At 41.7% G+C, this 27,339-nt stretch overlaps 1 protein-coding gene across 2 annotated transcripts in view; it reads right to left on the bottom strand.

The window, feature by feature from the left end:
- The window catches only part of CRB1 (crumbs cell polarity complex component 1), a 171,244-nt gene that overhangs the window by 10,976 nt on the left and 132,929 nt on the right, over positions 1–27,339 (bottom strand). For both annotated transcript variants that reach the window (XM_032770890.2, XM_032770888.2), the window contains one exon: positions 25,265–25,391. In XM_032770890.2, coding sequence (XP_032626781.1) covers positions 25,265–25,391 — 127 coding nt within the window. The remainder of the gene's footprint in view (positions 1–25,264; positions 25,392–27,339) is intronic.

The following is a 27,339-nucleotide window of genomic DNA, read 5'->3' on the forward strand; positions in this document are numbered from 1 at the left end:
GCTATTGTGGTTAATTGTTGTACTTTACAATATTTGGTTAATGTATATAGTTTACTCAGTTTGGTGTATCTGCTCTTGTCATAAACAGATAGCTAAGGGTTAATGTTTCTTTCACCTGTAAAGGGTTAACAAAGGGAACCAAACACCTTACTAGAGGACCAATCAAGAAACTGGATTTTTCAAAGTCAGGGAGGGGAATTTTGGTGGGTCTGAGTCTTTTGTCGTTTCTCTAGCTATGAGAAGGTTCTTTCTATCTTCTAATCTTCTGTTTCCAAATTGTAAGTACAGGGAGAAAAAACAAATAGACTTTTATGTTGTCTGATTGTATTTACATGTTGTGTGCTTGCTGGAATGTTTCAATGTATCTCTTTTGAATCAGACTGTTTATTCATATTTTTCTTATAAGCAATAGCCCTGTATTGTCACTGATACAGAGATTATATTCTTATGTCTTTTTCTTTCTTTTTATATAAGTTTTCTTTTTAAGGACTTGTTGAGTGTTTTTCTCTCTGGGTAGCTAAGGAACGAAGGGAGGGAATTCTCTTTGTGTTAAATCTACGGAGGTGTGAAACTCTCAGCACCAGGGGAATTTGTGGAGGGGAGAGAGATAGAATCTTTTCTGTTTCCTTGTATTTGGGGTTTGTCTCTTTGTGGAATAGAGGAGACATGCTTCTTGGTATTGTGATGTAAAGAGATTGCATCAGTACTCCTAGGTTAGCCCAGAGAGGAAAGTCTGGGTAGGAGAGAGAGGGGGAAGGGAAGTGGGTTACTTCCCTTTGGGGTAAGACTCAGGGCTTCTGAGTCTTCGGGTCCCTCCAGGGAAGGTTTTGGGGAGACCAGAGGGGGCCAAAACCCTGGAATTTTTGGATGGTGGCAGCGAGATCAGATCTGAGCTGGTAATTAAGCTTAGAGGGGTTGATGCTAGCTTCTCAGGTTATGAACGCTAAGGTTCAAATCTGAGTAGGAAGCTACGACAGCTCTAATTTCTGGTGAGCAGTTAATCACAGATCATTTGGTTTCCTGTTGTTGGTTGTAAATAGATTGTTTCAAGTTGTGTAAAAATTCTCGTTCTAATAGTATTGTTAGTTGGTAAAAGCACTCCTCCCCAACCTAAGTTGCAACTTATCCCCCATCAATAAACGGCCACATTTGAACTTTCAATCTGTCATGTTTTGATTTTCCTCATTCGACCAAAAACTTACTCAAACCTGTATTGGTCTCGGACAATGTAAACCCCCTGAACTAAATGAAATTAGGCTCAGGACAAATTTGGCCCACAGTTGCTAAATCTCAGACCAGGTAAACAATAAGACACAGTGTTTTAGTAAGTGTGTCAGTCTCTGTGGATTGATATTCCCTCCAGTTTGGGTAAAGCTTCTAGTTATTACATATAATTATTACTTGGTTTATGATAGCACCACGGCACAGTATGTTAGGTGCTGGCCTCATATATAGGAAAATAATCTTACAACCTAAGGCTCGATACCTGAAAGGTAAAACATCCACATGGACAGATCCCACCACAGGATCGAAGCCTCAGAAGACAAGCAATTTAAGAAGGTGGATAAAATACCCAGTCAAAAGATTATTTAGAACAGTAACTATCTCCTACTGCCCCCATCCAGCTATATTTAGCTGGTTAATTTCTTGTAGGTACCATGGCATAAAATGGGTCTTGAGGAAGAATTTGAAGGAGCTGAGGGCAGAGGCTTTACAGGTCTGTTTAGGGAGGGTGTACCATGCATATGGGCTATGTGGAAGTGGGAAGCTGGCACTGGTGATGATGAAAGGAGTGGAGAGCAAGGTAAGGTGTTGAAAGCTAAGAGCAGGTAAGTAGGGAGGGGCAGAAATACACAAGAACTGATGGTGAGGAGGATTTGGTGCTGCAGAACAGGGAAGAAATGGAAGGATTTATTGCAGAGGGTGAAATGGTTAGAGCAATGGGCAAGATGGGTAATCTCTGAACAGCCTTTTGTATGGCTTGGAGGGGGTGATGTGGGCATTGACGGAGAGAGGACAGAGCAGAGGAAGAGGTTGTAACATTCAAAATGAGGGATAATGAGGGCCTGGATGAAACGTTATGTTGGAAGAAGTGGCAAGATTTGGACATAGATGAGCTGGGCAGAGGCTAAGAAGAGGTGAATGACATGCATCTGGATTACCAATCTGCATGGCAGGGAGCATACTGAACTATTTAAACCTTTTATTTTTTTGAACCTTTAGGGCTTGGCTACACTTGAAACTTCAAAGCACTGCCGCGGGAGTGCTGCCGCAGCAACGCTTTGAAGTGTGAGTGTGGGCGCAGTGCCAGTGCTGGGACAGAGCTTTGCCAGCGCTGCACATTCTCCACCTCCTCATCGAGATTAGCTTGCAGCGCTGGGAGCTGCGCTTCCAGCGCTGTGGCACTGTTTATACTGGCGCTTTACAGCACTGTATCTTGCAGCACTCGGGGGTGTTTTTTTCACACCCCTGAGCGAGAAAGTTGCAGCGCTGTAAAGCTCCAGTGTAGCCAAGGCCAAACTAATTCACACATTTTTTCTCATCTAGAATGAACATCCAGTGCCTGATTCTTATCCCCTGGAAACAGGCACGCAATGCTTAGTGCATTAGCCTTGCCACTGCATATCAACTTGCATTCTTTTCAACACATACAGTCAAATCCTGACCCCTGTGTGTGATCCTAGCTGATTTCATTTGACTTTAATGGAATGCACAAGTTTAACGAAGGGCATCATTTATCATCTGGCCCCTAGTCACTAGTCTCTCTGTAGAAATAATTTACCTTGTGAATGAAGAATGTTTGTTCTGACCAATTCTAGTGACAGATCTGTCCAATCCAGATCCTGCAGACAGCACTACACTTCCAAGGCATGCTGTGGGCCCTGCATGCTGTGCTCCAAAAGATGTGCGCACACAGTGTTTGTTACTAGTGAGTTCTGACAGAGGAACAAATGCCATTGGTCAATAAAAATAGAAGAACGCTATGGGAAATGTATGATCTCGCTGTGACTAATTTCTGTATGCAGCCAGCATAGGTGCATATTGTCTCAGTGAGCACAAATTGTGGCCCAATCCCGTGACATGCTGAGCATCTCCTGAGAAGCAATGGGCATTCTAATCTTCCACTGAAGCCAGTGGGAGATGAAGGTGCTCATCATCTCTTGGCCAAGGGCTCACCTACTCACATATGGGCATGATAGGCCTTACGACTGGAATTTTCAAAGGGGCCCAAGAGAGGCACCCAACTCCTGTGATTTTCAGTGTGAGTTGGGCACCTAACTCTCATAGGTCCCTTTGAAAGTCTCAGACAAAATGAACATCTTCTCTTTGCCATTTGAGGTAAATGTAAGTATTCCGTGTGGCTATTGTACATTGTATTTGCTATTTGCTCACTTCTAACGAGATGCCCCTGCCCACCTCTCCCCACAACAATGTAGGGCTGAGAAGAGTGACAAGATACATATGTGAAGCAAAAGGTTTAGACTTAGCTTCTAGCGAGGCCTCCATTGGTGGTCACAGATAGATATGGGCAGGAAGTGTTTCTGTATCCTCCGTCTCATTATAATCATTACTGATATGACAGATATACACTGTCCACCACTTCACACTGCAGTGTGTTGAGGTGCTTGAGGGCTTCCTCATTATCACAACACATTTTTATGTGGTAATGTATTCGCCCCCCTCCCTCACTATAACAAATGGCTGTACTGTGTACAACAATGCAATTGTGAGATAATTCTCTAACCTTCCTGGGTCCTAAGACTAGAAACTCCAAAATTTCCAGTACTTGAGCTAAAGGAGATGTCCCTTAAATGGCATTAGTTGTAGGTCCTTTATTGTCTCTGAAATTAGATCCCTGGAGTTCAACACTAGAATAGTCACTGCAGGGCAACATCATCACATACACAAAGAGCCAAATTACACTATTTTGGCACTGGTCCATGTTGGTGGTAGTGCTACCCCTAGAGTTGCCATCCCTTTCCATGGGCTTCTGCAAAGGGAGGTGAGGCACTGGTTGTACTTTCCCCCATACTCTCTGGGCTAGAATGTATGACTGGTTCTTGTATAGATCTCACAAAGTGGGGGAGACATATTGAGCCTTTTTTCTCTGAGCATCTACCCAAGTGCTAGTCACAATCTGACCCAGAGCTGGTTCATTGTACTACTTCCCTAGGACCAGAGTGTACCTGTTATACATATCTCCATTGTATAATATCCTGACTTCTGTAATAATGATTATTAATAGTTTGCAGTAACAGACTGTATTTTGTCCGAGTTTCTCAGTTCTTTATAATTATTAAGCCTCACACCTCTGATGGGAAGATGAAGGTAATGAAGGGAAGTGATTTGCCCTTGTAACATAGTAAGTCAGTGGCAGTCTGGAATGGAAACAAAGAGTCACGATTCCCAGTTTTGTTATAACTGGCCAGCACTCCATGAGTACTTCAACTCAGTGCAAATCTGCTAATCAAAAAAGGATAATAATGCAAACAATATCCAGCGAACTTTTTTCTCCATCCATGTGGTATTACCTAGCATTACCATGATGCTGCCAAGTGATGATTAAGAAAGTAGCTATTTGAATATTTCACACTGTCAGCCTACAAGATATCAAGTCAACAGCTATCGTTTGTTGGTGCAGCACTTAGATTGCAGCCATTTAGTGCTTCCAACTGTAAATATTAATGGTAAAGCTTTATTGGCTACATTTTCTTGCCTGACCACATGACACCCCACCATTATTTTCTGTTATGTAGTTAATTATAGTTCTTGTTAACAAGTTTGTGTATATTTTTATCTTGTCAGCCATTTCCTAATAGAAAGTCAATCAGTGCCCAGATGAGGGAGAATTAACAGCAGCAAATTTAGGTTTGAAGGAAATTTTGAAATAAATGCATATTTGAAAAGGATAAATAAAATTCAATATAAAATATGTATTCCTGGCCTTTCATATCTTGATTATCATTGGCTGGAACTCCAGCCTTCACACATAGTCCCTATCTGGATTCAGAGATTTGACTTGCCTGTGGGTATGTTAGGATTTTGGTATACCTCTTTGTTGCTGACAGGAAGGTGTGGGATTTTCTCTCTGACACACAACTTGAACTCTGACCATATATTCTCTTGTATTAAATACTGGGCATGGCTGATGACCCCCATGTAAAATGTTATTCTACTTTACCATTACAGACGTTGCTGTTATGGTCTGGCGCTTGAGTGTGTGTTGGATGAAGTTGGGGGTACACATTGTTTTGTGCTATCACTTGAAGATGGAAGTGAATGCCTGATGGAGTGTTCCAAGTGTGTTGTAAAGAGTGATGTAGGTGGCTTGAGGATTGCAAGAAATTCTGGAGACTTCTCCCTTAACTTCCTAGTTCCGTGCTCTATTGAAAATCATAGTAAAGATGGAAAAAATCTGCTAGGTAATTGAGTCTATTTTCATGTAAAAGCAGAAAATAGTCTGGTCCCTCAGTGAACATGTATCAAGTAATCCTGATCTTAGCCAAATGACGTGGAAGGTCCTCAGGGTGGGCAGAATAGGCTTTGTTTACTTTGTTCTGTGTCAGATCAAAAGATATCTTAGCCTACTGAGGTGAACTGGCTCTGAGACACTTTTTACATGTCATTTTTGCCTACCCACTTTCAGCTATCACCAATGTCCTCTGTAAAAAAAGCAGTGTGGTATTTCTCTCCTCATAAATAGCCCACAATCCCCAACAATCATGTCTATCACCCCACACGGCACTACCTACAAAGGAGGAACATTCCAATTCTCTCATAAAATATGTGTAAGAACAATAAGAGAAATAATTTGTCTTTTCCACTTCTTAGGTCTTGTCCTTTCACATGTGAGCTGTCTGGGGCAGAGAATGCCTTTTCCAGTATGTTTGTACAGCACTTAGTACAAGGGGCCCCAAATTGCTTGAGGTCTCTAGGTGCTACCACAGTAATTATGAGAAGAAGAGACCCATATATATTTGTGGTGGATATATTTATTTTATCTTTGTCAAGGCATCTACACAACTGAGTGCTCGGGGGATATTGCAGTGCTGCTGCTGTGGCAGCTGGACATCTGAAGCTTCTTGATTGGGAAAAAAAGTAAAAGCCGAAGCTTCTATTTTGTTTGAATTTCAGGGATGTTGCAGTTATCTGCACATGGACACTACTGAGGGCCAGCAGTCTTCTGCAGTCCCAACTCAGCCTAAATTTCGATTGAACTCAAGGGTCAGGCCTTTGGTTATTTTTAAAGCTAGGACAATCACTCCATCACAAACACTGAGCACTCAATCACTCCTCCTTACGTAAATACTGTTTACAATAATTTACACAGTCCTTGCTTTCCTCTTCTCGTGCCAGCTCAGCACTCCAGTGGGCATATTGCCGGAGTAAAGGGTGTTCAGGGTCTTGTTTTGAGCTAAAATATTCAGAGACATTGAAATGATCTGTTCCCATCCATCTCATTATCTGTAATTGCCCCAAACCAATAAAGACATTTTTCTTTTAAGTCAGTGTGTGTGCTTTTGATTTCTCTCTCAATACAGGCGCCACTAGCCATCCACATAGATTTGAGATCCGTTTGAAGTCCCTTAATGTTTTTGTGCTAAGAAAAGGAATTAGCCCTGTACAGAAATAAACAAAAGACTTAAATACTGCTACTGTGCAATTTGACACAAATATGGAATTAAATAAAAATGCTAAAAGTTTCCTCACAGTTTTGAATGCAAGTTTCACATAGTGTTTTTTGTGAAGACCTTGAGGGGCATCCAAAGCATTTGGATAATCAGGGTTTTATATACAGGTGACTGAGTGTGCTAATGACAGACTGTAACACGTGCCAATAAATTCCATGTATTGTAATATATAGTGCCTAACTTAATAAATGCATATATCTATACTTTATACAAACAGAGACGTTAGAATTTAATACCTTAAAATACCACATGAATAAAATTAATTGTAAATTAAACTCTATTGAATCAAAATGTGAGTCAAATTCATTCTCAATCAGAATTCACTGGCATAAAGTCAGCTACTGTGATCAATGAAAATAGATATTTTAAGAGATTAAAAGGTGTTGAAATTAGGCTGTCTAGCATTAGTGAAACAGCTGTGAAAGATGCAGACATTTTAGATCATGCAGGTTTGGATTAGACAGGTTTGGTTAAACAGCATTCACCTGCATTAAGTCTGAATAATGCCAAGTACACTGGTTATCAAATACTCAACGATTTGTTTATACAATTAAAACAGAACACTTTTAAGATTCACCTCTTCAGTCCCCATCTTTTCCTTATGTGACAGGATTTACTCTGTAGACAGTAGAATATTCAAGGTGTTTCATATTCTCAACTTTGGGCCTAGAGTTCAAACAACAGAGTTTGATATACTGTGTGATATACAAGGGTTCAGATAATTATGGAAATACTAGTTATGATTTTATAGTTAAGCCTGAGCTGATTTTTGTAGTTAAAGCAGGGATTCAACCTCTTTATCCTCCCCAAAATTACAACACTCACTCTCTGAATACAGAATTAATTATCTGGGATCTTAAAAACAATTTGGAAATTAGCATACAGGTGAAGTAATTTAAATATGGGTCCTTTAAGAAGTTTAGCAGTGTTGCACAGTGTTTTGTCCAAAATGCTCTTACTAACAGAATACTACAGATGCTTCAAACTTCCTGTGTAGTTAAAACTCTTAGAAATCTCATGTGTTAGCAACATTTGCTGATTTTTTTTTTTAAAGATTATTGGTCATTTTTTGCCATGACACTGTGTAAAACAAACAAAAAAACTGTCTTTAAAATCAGTTTAATCTGGTTTGAGTCCACAAGCATTTTGTTTGTCTGAACTAGTCATTTCCAGAATTTAACATGTTTGGACTATTTTTAAATTTAACTTTGATTTTCCTGGGGTTGTAACATTTGTTTTTAGGGTAATAACAGCAACACTGTAGTGTTTGTTACCCTTAGATTGCTTATATGTTCTCAATTTTAACTCCAGTTTAGCAGACCTTGTGGCCATGTCTAAGTTTGCGGACAAGTTGCCAAAAGCCTCCAAAAAGGAGTTTAAAGTGTTTGTTTCAAAAGGCTATTTGGTAGCCAAGATTTTGCTGCAGTTAGCTCTGGACATGGCAGATGCCTTGACCACAATTATGGCTTCAGCAATAACCAGGAGGGGGCCTCCTGGCTGCAGAATTCGAGCATTGCATTCAATGTATGGCAGAATATCGAGGACATATCTTTCAATGACTGGTTTTGTTCTTGGGCAAGGCCAATGATACCCTGCAGTCCTTTAAGGATTTCTGGGCTATTTTGCGCTTCTTGGGAGTTTACAATATAGAGCTGCCACTATAATAGTCAGCAGCGACAGCAATGCCACTCAAGGTGCTTTCTTTGGGCAGTCCTCCTTCCCTGTGAGGCAGTGGGATTACCCAAGAAAGAGTCATAGATCCCAGAAGTGGAGATCCTCTGATTATAGGTTCAGCCAGTCAGTCTGCCATCCCCTGGCATCTGGCAGGCACCTGTTTTGATGTCTGTTTCCAAAGCAGTAATCTAGTGGTGACCTCTTCATCCCTGTCTCCCCTTGCTTGGGGACCAGCTGACTCTTTTTATGGTGTATAGGACTCAATAACCATGGACAGCTGGGTCCTACCCTTAGATCGTGGTGTGTCATACAGTTCTTCCCCACCCTCCTACCCACCCATTGTATCTCACCACCCTCCTACCCCATCGTTCTTCAGGGACCCTTATTACAAGATACTGATCCTCAAGCAGATTCAGTCCCTACTAGTTCTGGGGGGCTGTGCAGGAGGTAACCCTGCTGCATTGGGGTCAGGGATTCTACTCCTGGTATTTTCTGGTTCCCAAACCCAAGAGAGGGCTGAGATTTGTTCTTGACTTCAGTGACCTCAACAAATACATCAGATATGTGAGATTCAGGCTGGTCATTTTTCTCCTGAGCAATTCTCCAGTTCATTGTGCTGGACCAGCACTATCAGTATACTGTGCTCCCCTTTGATCTTTCTTTGGCTCCTTGGATTTTTACCAAATGCATGATTATGATAAAAGCAAACTTCAGGAAGAAGAGGATTCATATCTGGACAATTGGTTACTGAAAGGCAAGTCCAGAGAAGAAGTCCTCTCTCATGTTCAGTTCATGCTATGTTTACTCAATTGTCCAGGCCTAATCCTGAATAGCAGTAAGTCAACACTAGTCCAAACTCAAAGAACCTAGTTAGTTGGGGCCCTGATACACTCTATGAGTTCAACAGCATTTGCTGCCTTTGTCTGGAATTGCAGTCTCAACCCTCAACCACAGCCCAAGGATGCCTGAGGTTACTAGGTCACATGGCCACCTGCACACAGGTATCCAGTTTGCCAGGCTGTGCCTACATCCTCTTCAGATGTGGCTAAACTCAGTCTATAGTCCAAATTGCCAGCCTTTGGGCAGTGTGGTTCAACTTCTCCCACCAATCCCGGGCTCCTTATGATGGTGGATGGTGCAGGACCAGGGCCAGCTCTAGCCATTTCGCTGCTCCAAGCACAGCAGCACGCTGCGGGGGGCACTTTGCTGCTCACCGGTCCTGCAGCTCCAGTGGATCTCCCGCAGACGTGCGTGTGGAGGGTCCGCTGGTCCCGCTGCTCTGGTGGACCTCCCGCAGGCATGCCTGTGGCTGCTCCACCGCAGCCGCGGGACCAGCAGACCCTCCGCAGGCACGCCTACGGAAGGTCTACCGGAGCCGCCTGCCGCCCTCCTGGCAAGCAGCAGAGTGTCCCCTGCAGCATGCCGCCCGAAGCACGTGCTTGGCATGCTGGGGCCTGGAGCTGGCCCTGTGCAGGACAATGTGTGCCAGATTCTGAAACTCCTCTGACTTCCACCAGTTCTACATCAGTGTTGCCCCATTTACTTCAGTGTTGTTACTCCTGGATTACCTCAGTGTAAGTGAGAGGAGAATTGTCCATTGTTTCTATTTTTGTTTGAATAAAGTTAAGATTTGTTATTTTCGTTGTTGCCTATTTGTTTAAAAAATGTGCAATAAAATGCAATCAAAGAATCGGCTATTTATGTAACTGGCCCTACCCAAAACATCTTTCATAGTCTTAACAAAGGGAATTCTTTCATTGCTTTTTGTAGTGGAAAAATTATCCTGTAGCCTCAGTAAAGTGTGCACAATTTTTCCAGAAGTTATCAGGAGTGAATTTTCATAACAAAAACTGAAAGTTTGTTAGGAACGCAGCTATGGAAAATGTACTGTACAAGCACAGTTCAGCAAGTGATGCATGGACAGATTTACGTGCCATCCTCATTTTTACGGGAAACGTTACCATGTCACAGACCTTTGAGCTAACAATCCTCAGTGTATGGCTTCTTTAGGTGTATTCTGAGGTACTAATACTTTGGTATTAGAGTTATTCATTATACTACAAGTAATACCTAATGAGCTACTGCACTATCACTGCCCATATGTGCTTTGTAATGAAATAGTAAGAGTGTGCAGTAAGGCCCTGATTCAGGAAAGGACTGAAAAGTGTGCTGAAACAGATTTCAGACATGTTTTAAACATGTTTCAGTGATTTCCCTGAATAGGAATGCTTTCCTGAATCAAGGCCTAAGGGTGCCTGGGCCAGAAAAAAGGGGTCTTTGACCACTCCCATTTCAGAACCAAAATAAGGGCTTGGCTACACTGACAGGGGATTGACACATGGTGATCGACGCATCAGTGGTTGATTTAACGGGTCTAGTGAAGACCTGCTAAATCGACTGCAGATTGCTCTCCGGTTGACTCCTGTACTCCGCCTGAACGAGAAGCACAAGGGAAGTCGACAGGAGAGCATCTCCTGTCGACATAGCATAGCATGGATCCTGCGGTAAGTAGATCTAAGTACGTCAACTTCAGCTATATTATTCATGTAGCTGAAGTTGCATAACTTAAATCGATCTCCCCCCGTAGTATGGACAAGGCCTAAGTGGCTGGATTTCAAGAGCTCGGCTCCCATTTAGGCATTTAAATGAAGGGGACAGGTTTTCAAAAGTGCTCAAGATCCAACAGCTACAAAAGCTGGCTTCTGACCTTAAACTGCCATTTATTAAAGAATCAAACAGAGACTTAATTTGAGAGACAGAGAGTGAAAAACCATTTGCCTTTTTAAAAATGGCAGTGAACAGGGTAGCTTAAAGACAGAATTACCTTTGGCCCTAGTCCTGCAGTGAGCTCTGTGCAGACCCTTGTGCCACAATCAGTCCTGTTAGCTTCACTGGGGTACCATCCACACAGAGCTCATTGGAGGATCAGATCATTAGTTTTCAATGAATGAGGCAAACATCCTACCCAATGAGATTGCAGCCGTCATGACCTAGCTGTAAGTGAATTAAGTTTTCCATTATAAATGCATTCTGCTTACCCCATATCCTATTTTCTTGTTCTTTTCATTAACATTCTGGTGAAAACTTGGACTACAAGCTTTCAGCTTGAAGGTGAAGTTGTTGGGTTTTGTTTGGTTGTTTGTTTAGTTTTGAATTTTTAGTTAATTAAGCCATTTGTGACTTATGGTGTTGGTACAGATTTATGATCTGGTTTCAGACTGTGTTTTGCCAAGTTCTCCAGCAAATAAAAAAAAATCTTAATTTTAAAAGTGAAAAATGCAGATGATTGTAGAGGAAGCTGTAGAGGGAGCACTATGTGTGTTTTTTAAATTTCCATAAATGTAAAAATGAACATTTTTGAAAATTAACAACTCATCATAGCAAAAAAAAATAAAAAATAAAAATCCCCCATTCATTTGACTGAGTTTAAAAAGCAGTGTCAATGCAAGCTTCTGATAGTGATGATGTGGTGCTCGGGCTCAGGTAATAGCAGTATACGGAGATTGTAGGAAAATACAATATCAGTGCATATTTAGAAAGTCAGTGTAAGTCGTAAGAGATTTGGGGAAATTATATTTGAATCCCTGATGGTATGATTAAAGAAAAGGCAAAATAATGTTAGTGCTTTTATGGAGAAATTATTAGAGTGAGTACTATAAAAATAATATGTTATAGTTACATATCTAAATTAATTGTCTTTCTAAAGCAACTCCCACCAAAGGGGCTCAGTCTGTAAATGGTAATAAAAATAGATAAAAGATAACAACAATAAATCTAGATGAACTATAAGAGAAAAGGATATAAAATTTAACACATAAACAATGCAAGGCTGCATTACATTAATATGCTATAAGATGAGAAATGACTAAAATAAATGTGATGTAAATGTGAGTCTCTGAGGGAAACATTTGAAGGTGAGGAAAGGGAAAACAATGCCACTGCAATGTAAAGGATGTTGTACAAACAAAATTTGTTAATCTGAATACTACTCTGTTACTTGAACTGATTCCTATATTACAGAGTGTTATGGTATCATATGTCATCTTGACTCCCTTTTCTGCTTATATTTACCATACACATTAAATATTCAACTGCTTCTCACTGATGTATGCAGTAATGCTGGCCTTGTGTGTCTTTTACTGCTATGACACATTAGCTAACTTTACTGTCTTTACAGCATAATGTTTATGCACATTAAGGTACAGCACACATTAAATATTACATTTCTTACAATATCCTTTTTACAGCTGTGGTTAAATCAAGAGAATACTATGCAACTAATAAAAAATAACAAAGGACGTTAAAGGGCTGTTTGGCTTTGAAGAGTGACTATAAAAATGGCATTGTGATATTTCCATTGACTTCCAGAGCAGAACCACTCAGTTTACAAATCTTAAGATGTGTTTTTTCTTATTCCACACTCAGTCTAGAACAGGAACAAAGCTGGGTTCTTTATGTTGCAAAATTGAGCCCCTCTTCCCCCTGCCCCCCAAAGTGATATTGTCTCTGCCGGGCTAACAAAAGGAATAAACACTCATTTAAGTTTGTGAAATAACTAAATGACTCTAACAGCCAGACTGTAATAACTTGACACATGTTTGATAGTCCCTTATTCTGATATCAGTAGGACTTTACATTAGGGTGACCAGATGTCCCGATTGTATAGGGACAGTCCCGATTTTTGAGTCTTTTTCTTATATAGGATCCTATTACTCCCCCTACCCCCACTCCCTGTCCCGATTTTTCACATTTGCTGTCTGGTCACCCTACTTAACATAGAGTAAGATACTACACAGTGTGAGGAAGGGATATCACAGTCGAGGCTTAAATGCTCACAAAGAGACAATGCCAATTTGTAAGCCACAATCACTTTTTAAACATGAAAGGGACAGTTCTGTATTCCTTGGCTATCCAAAATCCCACTGACTACAATGACAGTTTTGGACATGCAAATGAGAACATATTTAAGCATCCCAGATCCCACAGTGTTAACTTGCTGTCAAGCAGGGATCCTGCTCCCACAAGGATTACTAGAATAGGAAAGAGAATTCTAGAAAAACAATTCTATTTTTAAAAGATTTCACCTTTAAATGTTAATCTTTCCTTCCAGAATGCTGCAGCAGGACAGAAAATAAAAGTCACAGATGCAAATATTCTCACTGTGCTGCTAAGACTGCTTTCCTTTCCTCACTAGTATTCATCTTGCAGGCCCACTCCTCCAGCATGAGGCCAGTCCCATTCTCAGATTTCCACCTGATGGCTGTGATACCAGGACCAGCCTACTGGCATTTCAATAACATCCTGTTAGAGGATGTGGGCTTTGAGTTGTCCTTCCAGGAGTTCTAGCTAGTCTGGTGGAGGCAGACATGATCTTTCCCTCAGTGCATAGGTAGTGGAATGAGGGGACGGTATGTGCCTGGCTCTTCTGAAGCAACTATACCCCTGGGGCCAGCTGGAGGATGTGTGTGGTGATAGAGCAGCTGGAGTGCGGGAGGTTTTGGAGCTGAATAGGCACATGATTGCTAATATTGGGAATCCATACTTCTGCAGTGAGTGTCAGGAGAAGTGGGATGAACTCCGAGCCCTCAATGACCAGTGTTTTTGCATATTAAGGTATAGCATATACCTTTGTTCAATCTCACATTCAGCTCCTTCAGGAGATGGATTACAATTTCTGCTTCTACATCCTGAAGAAAACAGAGCTGAGCCAGGAAACATATCACCTGCCTCTTTGCGGAGGACAGCATCCCCTCATGAATCTGGTGTGGATGCAGGGAAGGGCCAGAGCCTTCTATGCCAACCTCCTCTCCCTGGAGCCAATGGACAGCAATGCCTGCAGGTTGCTGTGGGATGAACTTCCTTTGGTTAGTGTGGGCCAGTAGGACCAGTTAGAGCAACTCTCACTCTGGCTGAAGTCTTGGAAGCCCTTCATCTGATGTTCACCAACAATTTTCCAGGCATTGTCCAGCTGACTGTGGAATTTTATGTGCATTCTGGGATGTACTTGGTTCACAGTTTGCCACCATTTGGGCCAAGTCCTGGGGGAGTGAGGTGCTCCTCCTGTTGTGCTGGTATGCTGTGCTTGCCCTACTACCTAAGAAGGTGGACCTCTGCAAACTCAGGAATTGGGATGCAGTTTTGCTCCACAGCGCAGACTACAAGGTAACAGTGAAAGCCATCTTGATGTGGCTGGGGCCTGTGCTGAAAGACATGATCTACCCTGACCAGGCCTACATTGTCCTGGATTGGACCATCTTCGATAATCTCTATTTGGTCTGGGACCTATTACATCTAGCTCAGGGGTGGGCAATAATTTTCGGAGGGGGGGCAACTCCACAAATTTTGTTAAGTTATGGGCCGCACATTTCTGCTATATTAATGGAGGAGGTGCGGGGTCCTGGAGAGAGTTTCGGTGCAGGAGGGAGCTCTGGGCTGGTGCAGAGCATTGGGGTGCAGGAGAGGGTGAGGGGTGCAGGCACTGGGAGAGATTTTGGTGCAGGAGTGGGCTCCGGGCTGGGGTAAGGGATTGGGGTGTAGAAGGGGGTGTGGGGTCTGGAAGGGAGTTTGGGTGCAGGAGGGTGTTCTGACCTGAGGCTGGGTTGCGGGATGTGGTGCGAGGTGCAGGCTCTGGCCAGGAGGTGCTTACCACAGGCAGCTCCCAGCTGGCTGCGTGGCAAGTATCAGACAGGCTGCCTTCATGCTGTGGCCCCACGCCGCTCCTGGAAGTGGCTGTGGCTGGCTGCTGCTGGCATGTCTTTCGGGGAAGGGGAACATCAGGTCTCTGTGCACTCCCGCAAGCACCACCCTTGCAGCTCCCATTGGCTGGAAAATGGCCAATGGAAGCTGTGAGGATGGTGCTGGGGGCAGGAGCAGCATGCCTTCTTCCACCACCCCCAAGGACTCTGATACATCTGGCACCTCTTTTATCTTCACCTGACAAATCTCCCCCAAGATCTCTCTGAGCTGCTGGTCTTTACCCATGATATTCTTGGGACCTGGAAGGTGGTTTCAGTGCCCGCTCAGTTCCATAGCAGCCACCAAGCAGGAGGACCTCCTCATAGAACCCATATGACATACTCCTCATCTCTGTGTGCAGGTAGTGAAGTCCCCCTTGATGCACCAGATGTTGGTCCTGGCTGGTACCACCAGACTTGGAGATCTCCTGGACTATGATCAAAGGGACTGGGTGGACCCTGTGGTGCTCAGCTGTCCACCCCATGTGTCCCCCGTCATATGCTCTAGAAGGTGAGGGCAGCCTCAACTCCTGATTCTCTTGCTTTCCTTGCGTGAGTCCTGTGAGATGGTGCTCCCCACCTTCACCTCACTCCTGGCCCTCCAGAACTCACTGTCAGACCCCTGCCATGCGAACCTCCCTGGCCACTCCTGATTCACCGCCTGAGCCAGCTGCATGTTATCCACACCCACAGAACATCTTCTACATGCCCATGCTTCAGAACATCCACTTCCTCATCCTCGTGTCCTGTTCTGATACTAAGTGGCAGGACCAACTGCCACCTAGGGAGGGTGAGGAAACCTGGTGGGCCAGTCTGTACTCCACTCTGGTTCCATGGGCTTACAGGAAAATTGGTTGATGACTCCTCCATGGAGCTGTGAGCACAGGCATGTATCTGGCATGGTTCACAAACTCCCCCAACACCTGTCCCTTTTGTGGTGAGAGGTAGACACTGGAACACATCCAAGTAGGATGCGTCAGGTTGAAGCCCCTCTTCCAGCTCATCTAGAACCTCTTGTTGAGATTCTGGCTGCCCTTTTCCCCACACAGCCTGGCCTATGCACACCCTATCTGTAGCCCCCCAAAATTGTGCAACCTCATCCTCCTGGGGCTGGCCAAGGTGGCCATCCATCGTTCCAGGAGGAGGAACCCAAACAAGGTGATGGGGATGCTTTGTGACTGTGGGGCTTATTTTCAGTCCCTTGCCCAATCATACCTCCAGGCAGAGTTCCTCTGATACAAAATTACTCAATGTAGTTAACTCCAAAGCAGACTGCGAAGAGTTACAAGGGATCTCACAAAACTGGGGGACTGGGCCACAGAATGGCAAATTAAATTCAGCGGTCAAGGAGATAACTAAGGGTGGGATATGATATAATCGTGTGGAGAAAGTGAATGAGGAATTGTTATTTATCTCCTCATGTCACACAAGAATCAGCGGTCACCCAATGAAATTAATAGGCCCCAGGTTTAAAACAAACAAAAGGAAGTACTCTTTCTTACAATGCACAGTCAGCCTGTGGAACTTGTTGCCAGGGGATGCTGTAAAGGCCAAAACTGAATTAAAAAAACCAAATAACTTCATGAGGATAGGCCCACCAATGACCATTAGCCAAGATGGTCAATGATGCAACGCCATGCTCTGCGTGTCTCTAAGACTTTGACTGCCAGAGGTTGGGACTGAATGACAGGGAATGGAACACTTGTTGATTGCCCTGTTCTGTTCATTTCCCCTTGAAGCATCTGGCATTGGCCCCTGTTGGAAGACAGGATACTGGGCTAGACGGACCATTGGCCTGAACCAGTATGGCCATTTTTATGTTCAGTGCCCTTTGATTCCCTACATGTCTTTGAGGAGCAGTGGGTGCTGCTGTGGGTTCTCTGCTTCGTTTCCCCCTCTGGATCCCTGATTTTCAACCTTTGACCTTACTCCTGCTCCTATTTTTTCATTTGTTGTCTCAAGCATTCAATTGTAGCCCGGGCTAAGTGGTTCCTCCCCATTAATTGAGGGACTGGGCCTTTAGTTGGGGGTGGGCCTACATCTGCCTGTTTCCAATACTATAAATAGTACCAGTAGGCAGGCCCCAACTTGGTACTTTTAACTGCAGGTTCTTCAGCAACACCATTTCCTGTGTGAAATCCAGGGCTGGAGTCCACAAATGGAAGACTCATCAGCAACCTTCTGAAATCGAAAATACTTAGGACCAGCTTTTCCGTGTTCCTGAGCTCCTGTAGACTTCAAATGAGATTGTGGTTACTTAACACATCTGAAAATTAAGCCCCTTGTGCTTTTAACTTTCAATGCTCTGAACAAGCATGAATTCATCTACAACGTCCTCTGAAGTAGGTAGGTGAATATTATTATCCCGGTATTGCCAGCCCCATGCATTCAAAAATCATGAGTTGGCTACAAACCATCATGAGATTGATTTTAAAATCATGACATTTAAAAATATAATCAATTTGGAGCTCTTTTTATTTGCCTTCTGTTTTTTCAACCTTCAGGGGTCACGTTTTTTCAAGCTTTTCTTTGTACCCAGGTGGGCTAGAAATGTATCTTTTGTGAAAGTGGAGCTTCTTGTGTTGGAGTTGGGGCTTTAGAAACACTAAAGTTCTGAAGTTTAAATTGCAAGTCCTGGCATCGCTGATGTTTCCATTTTACAGATAAGGGAACAGATAGAGCAGTTATGCAACTGCTGCATGCACACAGCAGGAGTTGTGTAAGAGCCAGGAACGGAATCACAAAAATTCTTGGCTCCTGTTTCCATTCCCATTCCCATTCTACTCTATTTGTTTGTTCAAATTCTATTCTATTTGTTTGTTCAAATCACTGGGCCAAAGCAAACTTCCAGAGAACAAAATCCTTAGGACCAAATCCTTCGGAGAATTATCAGGCTATCTGGAGGTGCAAAAAGGCAGCACTGCGTCTTTTAAGGTTTGGGAGATTTTCTTTGGCACCCTAAGAGTTAGAAACTTTTCTTTTTCAATGAAAGCTGACAATCTGCCAAATCTCACTGGGGCCACCAGACAAGGTATTGGCTGGAGCTGGCTCAGTCTGAAACCATGGGTGACTGACTGGGCCCATATTTATCAAGGCATTGCATTAAAACTCTTAAAAAATAAAATACATTGTATCTCCTTCTGCATTAACAACATGCTATACTAGAACCAGACAGAAAGGGTTGGGAGGGAGGCTTGACAGGAGAGCGGAAGGAAAAGTGAACGTAGAGAAGATGATATAGTTGTTACTTTCCTGGTGTCCATGCTTTTTAGTCAATATGATAATTACTCACGAATAACTGCATAAGTATGAAAATGCAAATAGCTGACAATTAAATTATTCATGAGACATCAGGCATTAATTATTGTAATTAAATATTATTAGATACATTCATTTTACTAACACTTGCAGTTAATGAATATGTTAACTAATCACTGAGGGGCAGATTCAATCACAATTCCAAGCTTCCACCCTGTGGAAGCCAGACTGAGTTTTTGTTGAATCTGGACTCAATATTGAACATATCGTACATGCTTATTAGTGTATTTTAATGACATTTAATGTGAAGTGTAACCGTGCAGCATGTGCCACTTGTCCATTTGCCCAGAAGGGTGAAGTGGTACCAGCTGGAAGAGGATATGAAAGTAGCAATGGTGTGTGTGTGGAGGGGAACTCTAGCCATCTTAATGCAGAACTTAAACTCTGTGTCATTTTTCCATCCACCACTTCTGCATTACTTGTACATGTACAATCAGGGTACCTGTTGTGAGTGAATATTGTGCCAAAGGTCCAATCCATGCTATTGTTCAGGAAAACTTTCCAAGTACAAACATAATTGCAAGCTAATTAGGGCAGGAACCATATTTTCCTTTGTGTGCATGTATTTGGTAGAAGTAGTAGTAATGGCTTAACCTGCAACAAGGGAGATTTAAGTTAGATATTAGGAAAAATGTTCTATCCGGATAGTTAAGCTCTGGAATAGTCTTCTAAAGGAGGTTGTGGAATCCCTGTCTTTTGAGGTTTTTAAAATTAGGTTGAACAAACACCTGGCAGCATTGTTCTGGGTTTACTTGGTCCTGCCTCAGCGTCTGGGGCTCGAATAGATGAGCTCTCGAGGTCCTTTCTAGTCCTACATTTCTATGATTACATAGCACAGCATGCTCTCAGTCTTAATGGGGCCTTTGGGCACTACTGCAATATAAATTAAAATGACCAGCCAAACCCCAGCTTTTGCTAAATTCCTGGAGGTGTATTTCAGATAGTATTTTTTTGAATACCATGCTGCCAATGCAGCTAGCACTACTTTTGGGCTATAGTTATTTCATCGTATTGATGGTTTTGTAACATGTTCTTGAGGTAGGAATGTTAAATAATTTTTCACTGCAAATACGGAGGCCTCTGCCCATCCCCATTACCACCAGTAATGATTCCTTCTCCCTACTTGACAGAAATCTTACTTTCCCTTTGAATTTCTGGGGCATATTTGCCTTCCATTACCCATTGTCTTCTGTGAGAGTTAGTTACTTGTACTGGGTGAGGGAAATCATACCTTAAGAGCAAAAAGTGGAGAAAAGAGATCAGATGTCACCAACATTTAATGTTAAAAAATCATGAGGGTTTTTTAAAAATTATCTTTTTAATTTAAATTATTTTTATTTCCCTTCTGGTTTCTGAGCCTTTAGAGGTACTCAGGTCACATTTTCACACCTTTTTCTGAACTTTCTCTTTTTAAAAAAAATGGAAGCTGAGATTGTCACATAAGCAATTGTCTCCAGGAGCTGAGCTTCAAACAAAATGTGAAATATCATGAGGCTTGTAATCAAATAGCAAAAGCTGGAGATCTGTGGAGGACTTAGATTCTGATCACCATGTGAGGAACCAGGAAGGAATTTCTCCCCACCCCACACTGGCAGAGACCCTGGGCAGTTTTCACCTTCCTCTGCAGTGTGAGGCACGGGTCACTTGGTGGTTTGAAATAGAGTAAATGGTGGGTTCTCTGTAACTTGAAGTTTCTAAATCAAGATTTTGAGGACTTCAGTAACTCAGCTAGTTATGGGCCTATTGCAAAAGGAGATGGGTGAGGTTCTGTGGCCTGTGATCTGCAGGAGGTTAGACTAGATGATCATGATGGTCCCTTCTGGCCTTAGAGTCTACATGTCTCTAAGTCTTTTTCTGTAAGGGGGAAGGAGCCTCTTAAATCCCCCAAAAGCCTCTGAAATCATGTGTAATTAAGTACATTGTGGTGCTTTTACTCCTGACGTGCAGCCATCTTTTCTGTTTGCTTTCTTAGCTGTGCCCCTTTACAAGTGACCTAGGGTGGAGTTTCCCCTTTTTTTTTTAATTACTTTAGTAAATATAATATAAAATAAATTTAACAATTTTTTAAAATCTCACTTTTTAAACCTTAAACTATGAAGTCAGCTCTCCCCTGGTTTCACTGGAAAACCTGTGTATGAGGTAGCCCCAGACATGTAGTCTATAGGCTATCATATCTTAATAGAAGGGGATGGTATGTTTACACTTTAAAAAAAACATTCTAACCTCATCCTTATTCGGGATTGAAAGAAAATAAGGGTTAACAAAGTAATTAATTTTTTTTTAATGGTTTGACTAAAAATCTCTGCCTTTCTGAATTACTCAGATTTTGGTCTCTTGGGACTTTATAATTTTAATAGTTTTGCAGTAACCACACAGCCTCCCAGAGTAGATGACGCCTGAATTTCTAAAGAAAAAAGAAAAGAAGACCAAAAAGAATCATCTTTTGTTTTGTTTTGCTTTCCTTACTTCAAAAAGCTTTTAAGAAAGGAACATAGAGGAACAAAGCTCAGTTCTTTAAAAATCCTTTGTGGGTCACTTTAAGCTGTCTGAATCAAATGCACAGTATCCATGGACACTTTGTGCCATTCATCTTTTCTCTCTGTTACCTTAAAATGATTTTACTGGAATCTCATGTATTTTAATAGAACAATAACTGAAAAATAGAGAAAGCAGATAAGGAATTTGGACATATTCAATTATTTACACATCTTGATGTTGCTGCAAAGACCCTAGTAATTATTTGGACTAATTTGTGTTATCTGGCATACACTATGTCAACTACTGTTCCCTCATTGTGAGCTACTCCTTTAAAACCCATGGCGTACTTTGTGTATAGCTGTTACACTAAAACATAGCAAACTTCCAGCATCAGAAACTTGGGGAAGAGCAGAGTTCAGGTTTAAATAGGGAAGTCCCAAGTGAATGATTTTTCTGATGACATTTGGTGAAATCAAAATAGCAGGCACCCAATATATTCTGGAATAAGAAATAAAGAACACTTGTCCTGGGGTGCAGAATAGCGCTCCTCTGACTAAATGGTATCAGTCGGAAGAGATGCTTAAGCGGCCATGTATGTTAAAAGGGTATCATTACGGTGCAGAAAAGCTACCTTTTATATGCTTGTGTAACACACGAGTGAAGTGTAAACATTCAGAAATCATGGTACACTTAAAGCAAATGAAAGCAGTTCTCAGCAGAAAAATGAAAAGGAGACGTAAAGAGACAAAGGCAGAAGATTTATTTTGTGAATAACGATGGGAAAGCTATGTACACACACAATGTAGTTGAGAATACAGAAGTACAAAGAGGAAAGAGCAGCAGTTCTGAATCAGGAAATGTTTCATGATGACAAGGCATTAGAGGAAGGAAAGAAGTCATTTACAATCCCAGTGGATACAGTGGCATTAGTGATATGTAAACAGAGGGGATGAGCCAGGGACTGCTGCACTGCTATTTAATATACTTGAAATTTGTAACTTTTTATGTAACATGTAATATATATATAATATATATGGTACACTGTATATATCTGTGCATTTCCACATTTCTAGAATTGAGGAAATAGTGTGTTTGAAATCTCTATACATGTATATATTCTTTGGTTTTCATTTCTTGTTTGTCTGGTGCATTATAAACACAGTATGCTAGGAACACTGATATAAGATGTATCTCTTTCCCCAGCTTTCCTTGTCACTAACAGCAAACTGAAATCAATGATCTGAGACAGCTTTATGGCATGATGTTCAGCAGACTTTGCTATGCAACAAAGCACTTAACTGGGTTCTTAACTCCCATTAATTTCAATGGGATTTAAGTAGGAGCTGATTGTAAAACCAAAATTTTTCCTGTGTGAAAATTTGAACAAAAAATCTTGGTTTGAAAATTTTCAGATTCAAATTAAATGTTTTTGTTTCAGATTAACATCTTGATACAGTATGATATTCATTTTGACTTGAAATGTCATTTTGTTTTCATTTTTTGGTGTCAGTAAAACCAAAACAACAATTTAAATCAAAGCAAAATGAAAATTGCCATTTTGAACTGACATTTCAACATACAATGTTTTGTTTTTCTTTTTCAGTTTCAAGATGCCAAAACAAAATTACCTTTTAAGTCAAAATGAATTGAACTATTTTTGTTTACTTTTGGCATTTTGAAACCAAAACATCATTTCATATTGAAGTGTTGATTCAAATGAAAATTTTTATTTTGACATTTCCTGCAGGCAAATCAAAATTGTGGTCATATTTGTCATTTTGTTGTGAAAAGTGTTAGTTTCAATGAAACCAGATTTTTCAGTGGGAAAACTTTCCATATAATTTTAAATCACCTCTAATTTAAGTATGTGCTTAAAATTAAGTATGTGCCAAAGTATTTTGCCAAATTGGGACCTATGTTGTTTAATTGAATATTTTCTTCCCTCCACTGTCTAAACTGGCTAAAAGGTATATATCATCCAAGTCATTCTAGTCTGATCTAAAATAATGCAATAGTTTAGATAATAGAACACTTAGTCTTTATGGTTTTGATATTATTACAATAATTTTATCCCCAATATGGAACATATTTTGTTACATTCTATTTACAGAAGTGTGGCTTATGTATAAAACAAAAGAGAGGAATGAAACATTTTTACAGGCAATCAACAGCAAAATTACCTCTCAGGCATTTCTCTAGTAAAAGAAAGATGATAAAGAGATTATCATGGTGTAATACAGTTATTATACAGCACTGTATTACACTTCAGTTTTCCGAGCAGGGCAGCTCCTTGAGACATTAACATGCTACACGTAACGGAGACAAATAACAGCACTTTGCACACACAGTCAGGTGTCAGGATTGGGATGTGATGCATGTGACACTTAGGCTATGTCTACACAGGGATAAACACCCCACAGTTGGCCCAGATCAGCTGACTCAGGCTTTCAGGGCTCAGGCTCTGGGGCTGACAAATTGCTGTGTGAACTCCTGGGCTCAGGCTAGAGCCTGAGCTCTGGGACTCTGTGAGGGTGAAGAATCCCACAGCAAAGGCATCAGCCCAAGCCCGAACATCTGCACAGCAATTTTTATCCCCTGAGCCCAAGCTTTGTGAGCCCAAGTGAGCTGACAAAGGCCAACTGCGGCAGTGCCACGGGTCTTTTATCCCTATGTAGATGTACCCCCAAGGGCTCAGGAATTGAAGCAGAAGCCAAGCTGCTGTCTCTTTCAAACTATAGAGCCTCAGCATACTTAATAAAGGTCTCTTTCCCATAACTCTGCCTGCATACCACATCACTTAATAATAATGAAATACAGACCTGTAAACACTTACTCTTGTGAACAGTGAGCTCAAACGAGTGTTTGTAGGTCTGAACACTGTACTAACACGACATGAGTAGTGATACTCAAATAAACTATTGCACAATTCACTAGTGTACTTGTCCTGTAAAACTCTTTCCAGAAAGAACAAAGTATGACATGAACATATTTTCCCAGATTCACCCAGTTACTAAAGGAGGTGACTAAATTTAAGCAAGTGATTAAGTCCCATTGACTTCAACTTGCTTGTGTGCTCAGAGCCAAGTACATGTCTACGTACTTTGCTGAATCAGGCCTGATCTACAATGGTGAGCAATATCATGCACTTAATCCTCATTCATTAAGGATAACAACCCATCAGTGAGCAAGGTGATTGATTCCTGAAGTGAAATATAAGCATATTCCTCTGCCTGCAATTATGTATTACAGTACTGACATTCTCAGTTCACAGATAAAATAGATCTACTTCAAGAGGTAGCAATATTGCAACTAACAAATTCTGCCGGTGGATTTGAAATATGATATCCTCATTGGACCTTTGGTTAAAATGAATAAATTCATATTATGGTGCATGTTTGAAAACCATTCCATATGAATTCATAGAATAGTTGCATTTCGTTTTAATCAAGTGAACTTTATTCAAATGAAATGTAGGGATAGTAGTGCCAATCCTGCTCCCAGTGAAATCAAAGACAATTCTGCCATTGATTCCAACAGGATGGGCTCGGTATATTGCCAGTGGCTTATCCAAAATAGTTTCACATTATCCACCGTTATGACATATCTGATTCCACAGACATTGAACCAAACTTCTAAATCAACAGCAGTGAATAATATGGGATGTGATGTATTTAAATTTTAAGGGTGAAATCCTGGTCTCATTGAAGTCGATGAGATCTTTGCTATTGACTTCAGTGGAGCCTGGATTTCACCCTGAGCTCTCAGCATATCTTGTCATGGACTAGTCTTACGCCTTACACTGTAAGAAATGAAGAGACCATGCACCGTGCAATACCCCAGTAGAAATGGGTTAAAGCAGTATTTTCATACTGATATTCACCATCTACTAGCATCTGTTCCAAAATTAAGCAAATGAACCAAAGCAGAGTGAAAATGATTCATAAATAGGTGAGAACCAAGATCTGAATGTTTGCTTTGGAACGTTCCATACATCTGTCATTTTTTACACAAAATAATACAAAGAAATATGATGCTACTTAGAAACTTAGCTTCTGCATTTAAAGCCATAGTTGGAGAATTAATTATTTACAATAATATATTTTAATATGTTCAAAACATTGATAAATGATTTTAAAAATGTGGTTCTTATTGCTTTTCTGAATGCTAAACTAATCTCCTGTTCAGTCAAGGCATCTTCCATTGTGTGTCAATAGCTTTAAAATACTAACAGTGTACAGATGGCTACTAATCTTCCTGTTCACCCCACTCAACTACTGGATCATCATCCATTCGCAAAATAAGGTACGAGAGAAGCTGGAAGAGATTCTGCCACAATAATAAAGAGACAAAAAAGGAGAGGTCACTTACATCTACCTCACAGCGGTCACCAGCATAGTTTACATCACAGATGCACTGGTATTTGTTAAGTAGGTTCTGGCAGAGGCCTCCATTCATGCATGGATCAGAGTTGCACTCATCAATGTCTGTTTCACACCTACAGTAAAAGACCAAAAGCACTAAGCAACTGTAATAGCAACTAGATAACATTAATCGGACAAGGGTTTCTCACTGTCCTGAAAATAACAGACATTACCAGCTACACTTACATCTTTGATGCCTTGTGTTGTTTTCACATATAGGTACAAAAATGGGAAATTCCATATCTGTGGCATTTTGATGCTCACATTGGCACTTAGATATGTAAAATGGACATTTGTGACTTCGGCTATGTTTACATAGGGATGAAAAACCCTGTGAGGGTGGAAGGTCCCAGAGATTGGTTTCTAGTCAAGCCTGAGTGTCTACACAGCAATTTTTAACTCTGCAGCCCAATCCCTATGTGTCCAAGTCAGCTGACCCAGGCCAGCTGCAGATGTGCCATGGGTCTTTTATCCCTGAGTAAACATATGCTTAGAGGCTGATCTTGGCTACCTTCTGTAGAGAACTGTGCTCCCTCCACTCTTATTGATGTCCATGAGAGTTGAAGGCACTTAGTATCTTGAAGAATTGGGCCCTAAGTCACAAAAATGCCCATTTTCATCAATCCATAGATCCCCCAGTTAGCAGGGACCATTGTGATCATCTATGCACATGCCTGTGTGAGCATCCAAATACCTATTGCCTACCTGAAATAGTAGCATTCTTCTGCTGGTCTAGCTGAGGATCGTAATGCCAGGAAATATAATAGGTCAAGTGCAGCATTGTATCAGATTTAAAAGGCATAATTAAATATTATTTAATGGTTTCAAACAATATTTATTATAAAATAGGAGATATCCTACTTCTTATGACAAATAATTTATTAGCGAGATGAGTTGGATGAGGTAATATCTTTTATTGAACCAATTTTGGTTGGTGAGAGAGACAAGCTTTCAAGCTACATGGAGCTCTTCTTCAGGTCTGGGAAATGTACTAGAGGGAATGTCTACACTGCAATTAAAAACCTGAGCCTGGCCCAGGCCAGCAGAGTTGGAGTTGCGGGGCTCGGACTGTAGTGTAGTGTAGATATTGGGAGTCGGACTGGAGCCCGGGCTCTAGGATCCTGTGAGGTAAGAGGGACCCAGAACTCAGGGTCCAGCACAAGCCCAAATGTTTATACAGCAGTTAAGCAACCCATTAGCCCAAGCCCAGTGAGAGCAAGTCAGCTGGCATGGGCCAGCTGCAGGTGTCTAATTGCAGTGTAGACATATCCAGAGTGTCACAGCTAAATATAAGCTGGAACAGATTGTTTAGCATCAGTAGTTAACACATATTTCAAGGAACCATTCAAGGTGAAGTGGCCCATTAATACTTCTCCAGTCATGTGGGGAAAAGGCTGAGTGGGAGGTTTAAGAGGGTTACAGATTGTTGTAATAAGCCATAAATCCAGTGTCTCCACAGGCACCGTCTTACAAATTTCCCCAGGGGTGCTCAACCCCTGCTCAGCTCCAGGCCCTGCCCCCACTCCACTCCTTCCCCCAAGCGACCACTGTCACTCCACCCCTGCCCTCACTCCCACTCAAACCCTGCCTCCAACGCCCCACCCCCACCTCTTCCTGCCACTCCCCTGAGCGCACCCTGTCCCCGCTCCTCCAGCTCCCTTAAGGTGACCAGATGTACCGATTTTATAGGATAGTCCTGATATTTGGGGCTTTTTCTTATATTGGCATCTATTACCCCCCACCCCGTCCCGATTTTTCACACTTTCTATCTGGTCACCCTAATCTCCCTTCCAGCTTATCCATGGTGAGTGGGAGGTGCTGGGAGGGTGGGGAAGGAGTTGATCGGCAGGGCTGCTAATGGGTGAGAGGCACTGCGGTGGGGAGCAGGGGGAGCTTGGCTGCCGGTGGGTGCTGAGCACCCGCTAATTTTTTCCTGTGGGCGTGCCAGGGCTGGAGCACCCCCAGAGTCAGCACCTATGAGTGTCTCTGTTCAGACCATGATTTTTAGTATCTGGCAAAGTT

The sequence above is a fragment of the Chelonoidis abingdonii genome, chromosome 7 (assembly GCF_003597395.2).
Source record: "Chelonoidis abingdonii isolate Lonesome George chromosome 7, CheloAbing_2.0, whole genome shotgun sequence".
In the NCBI taxonomy this organism is placed as follows: Eukaryota; Metazoa; Chordata; order Testudines; family Testudinidae; genus Chelonoidis; species Chelonoidis abingdonii.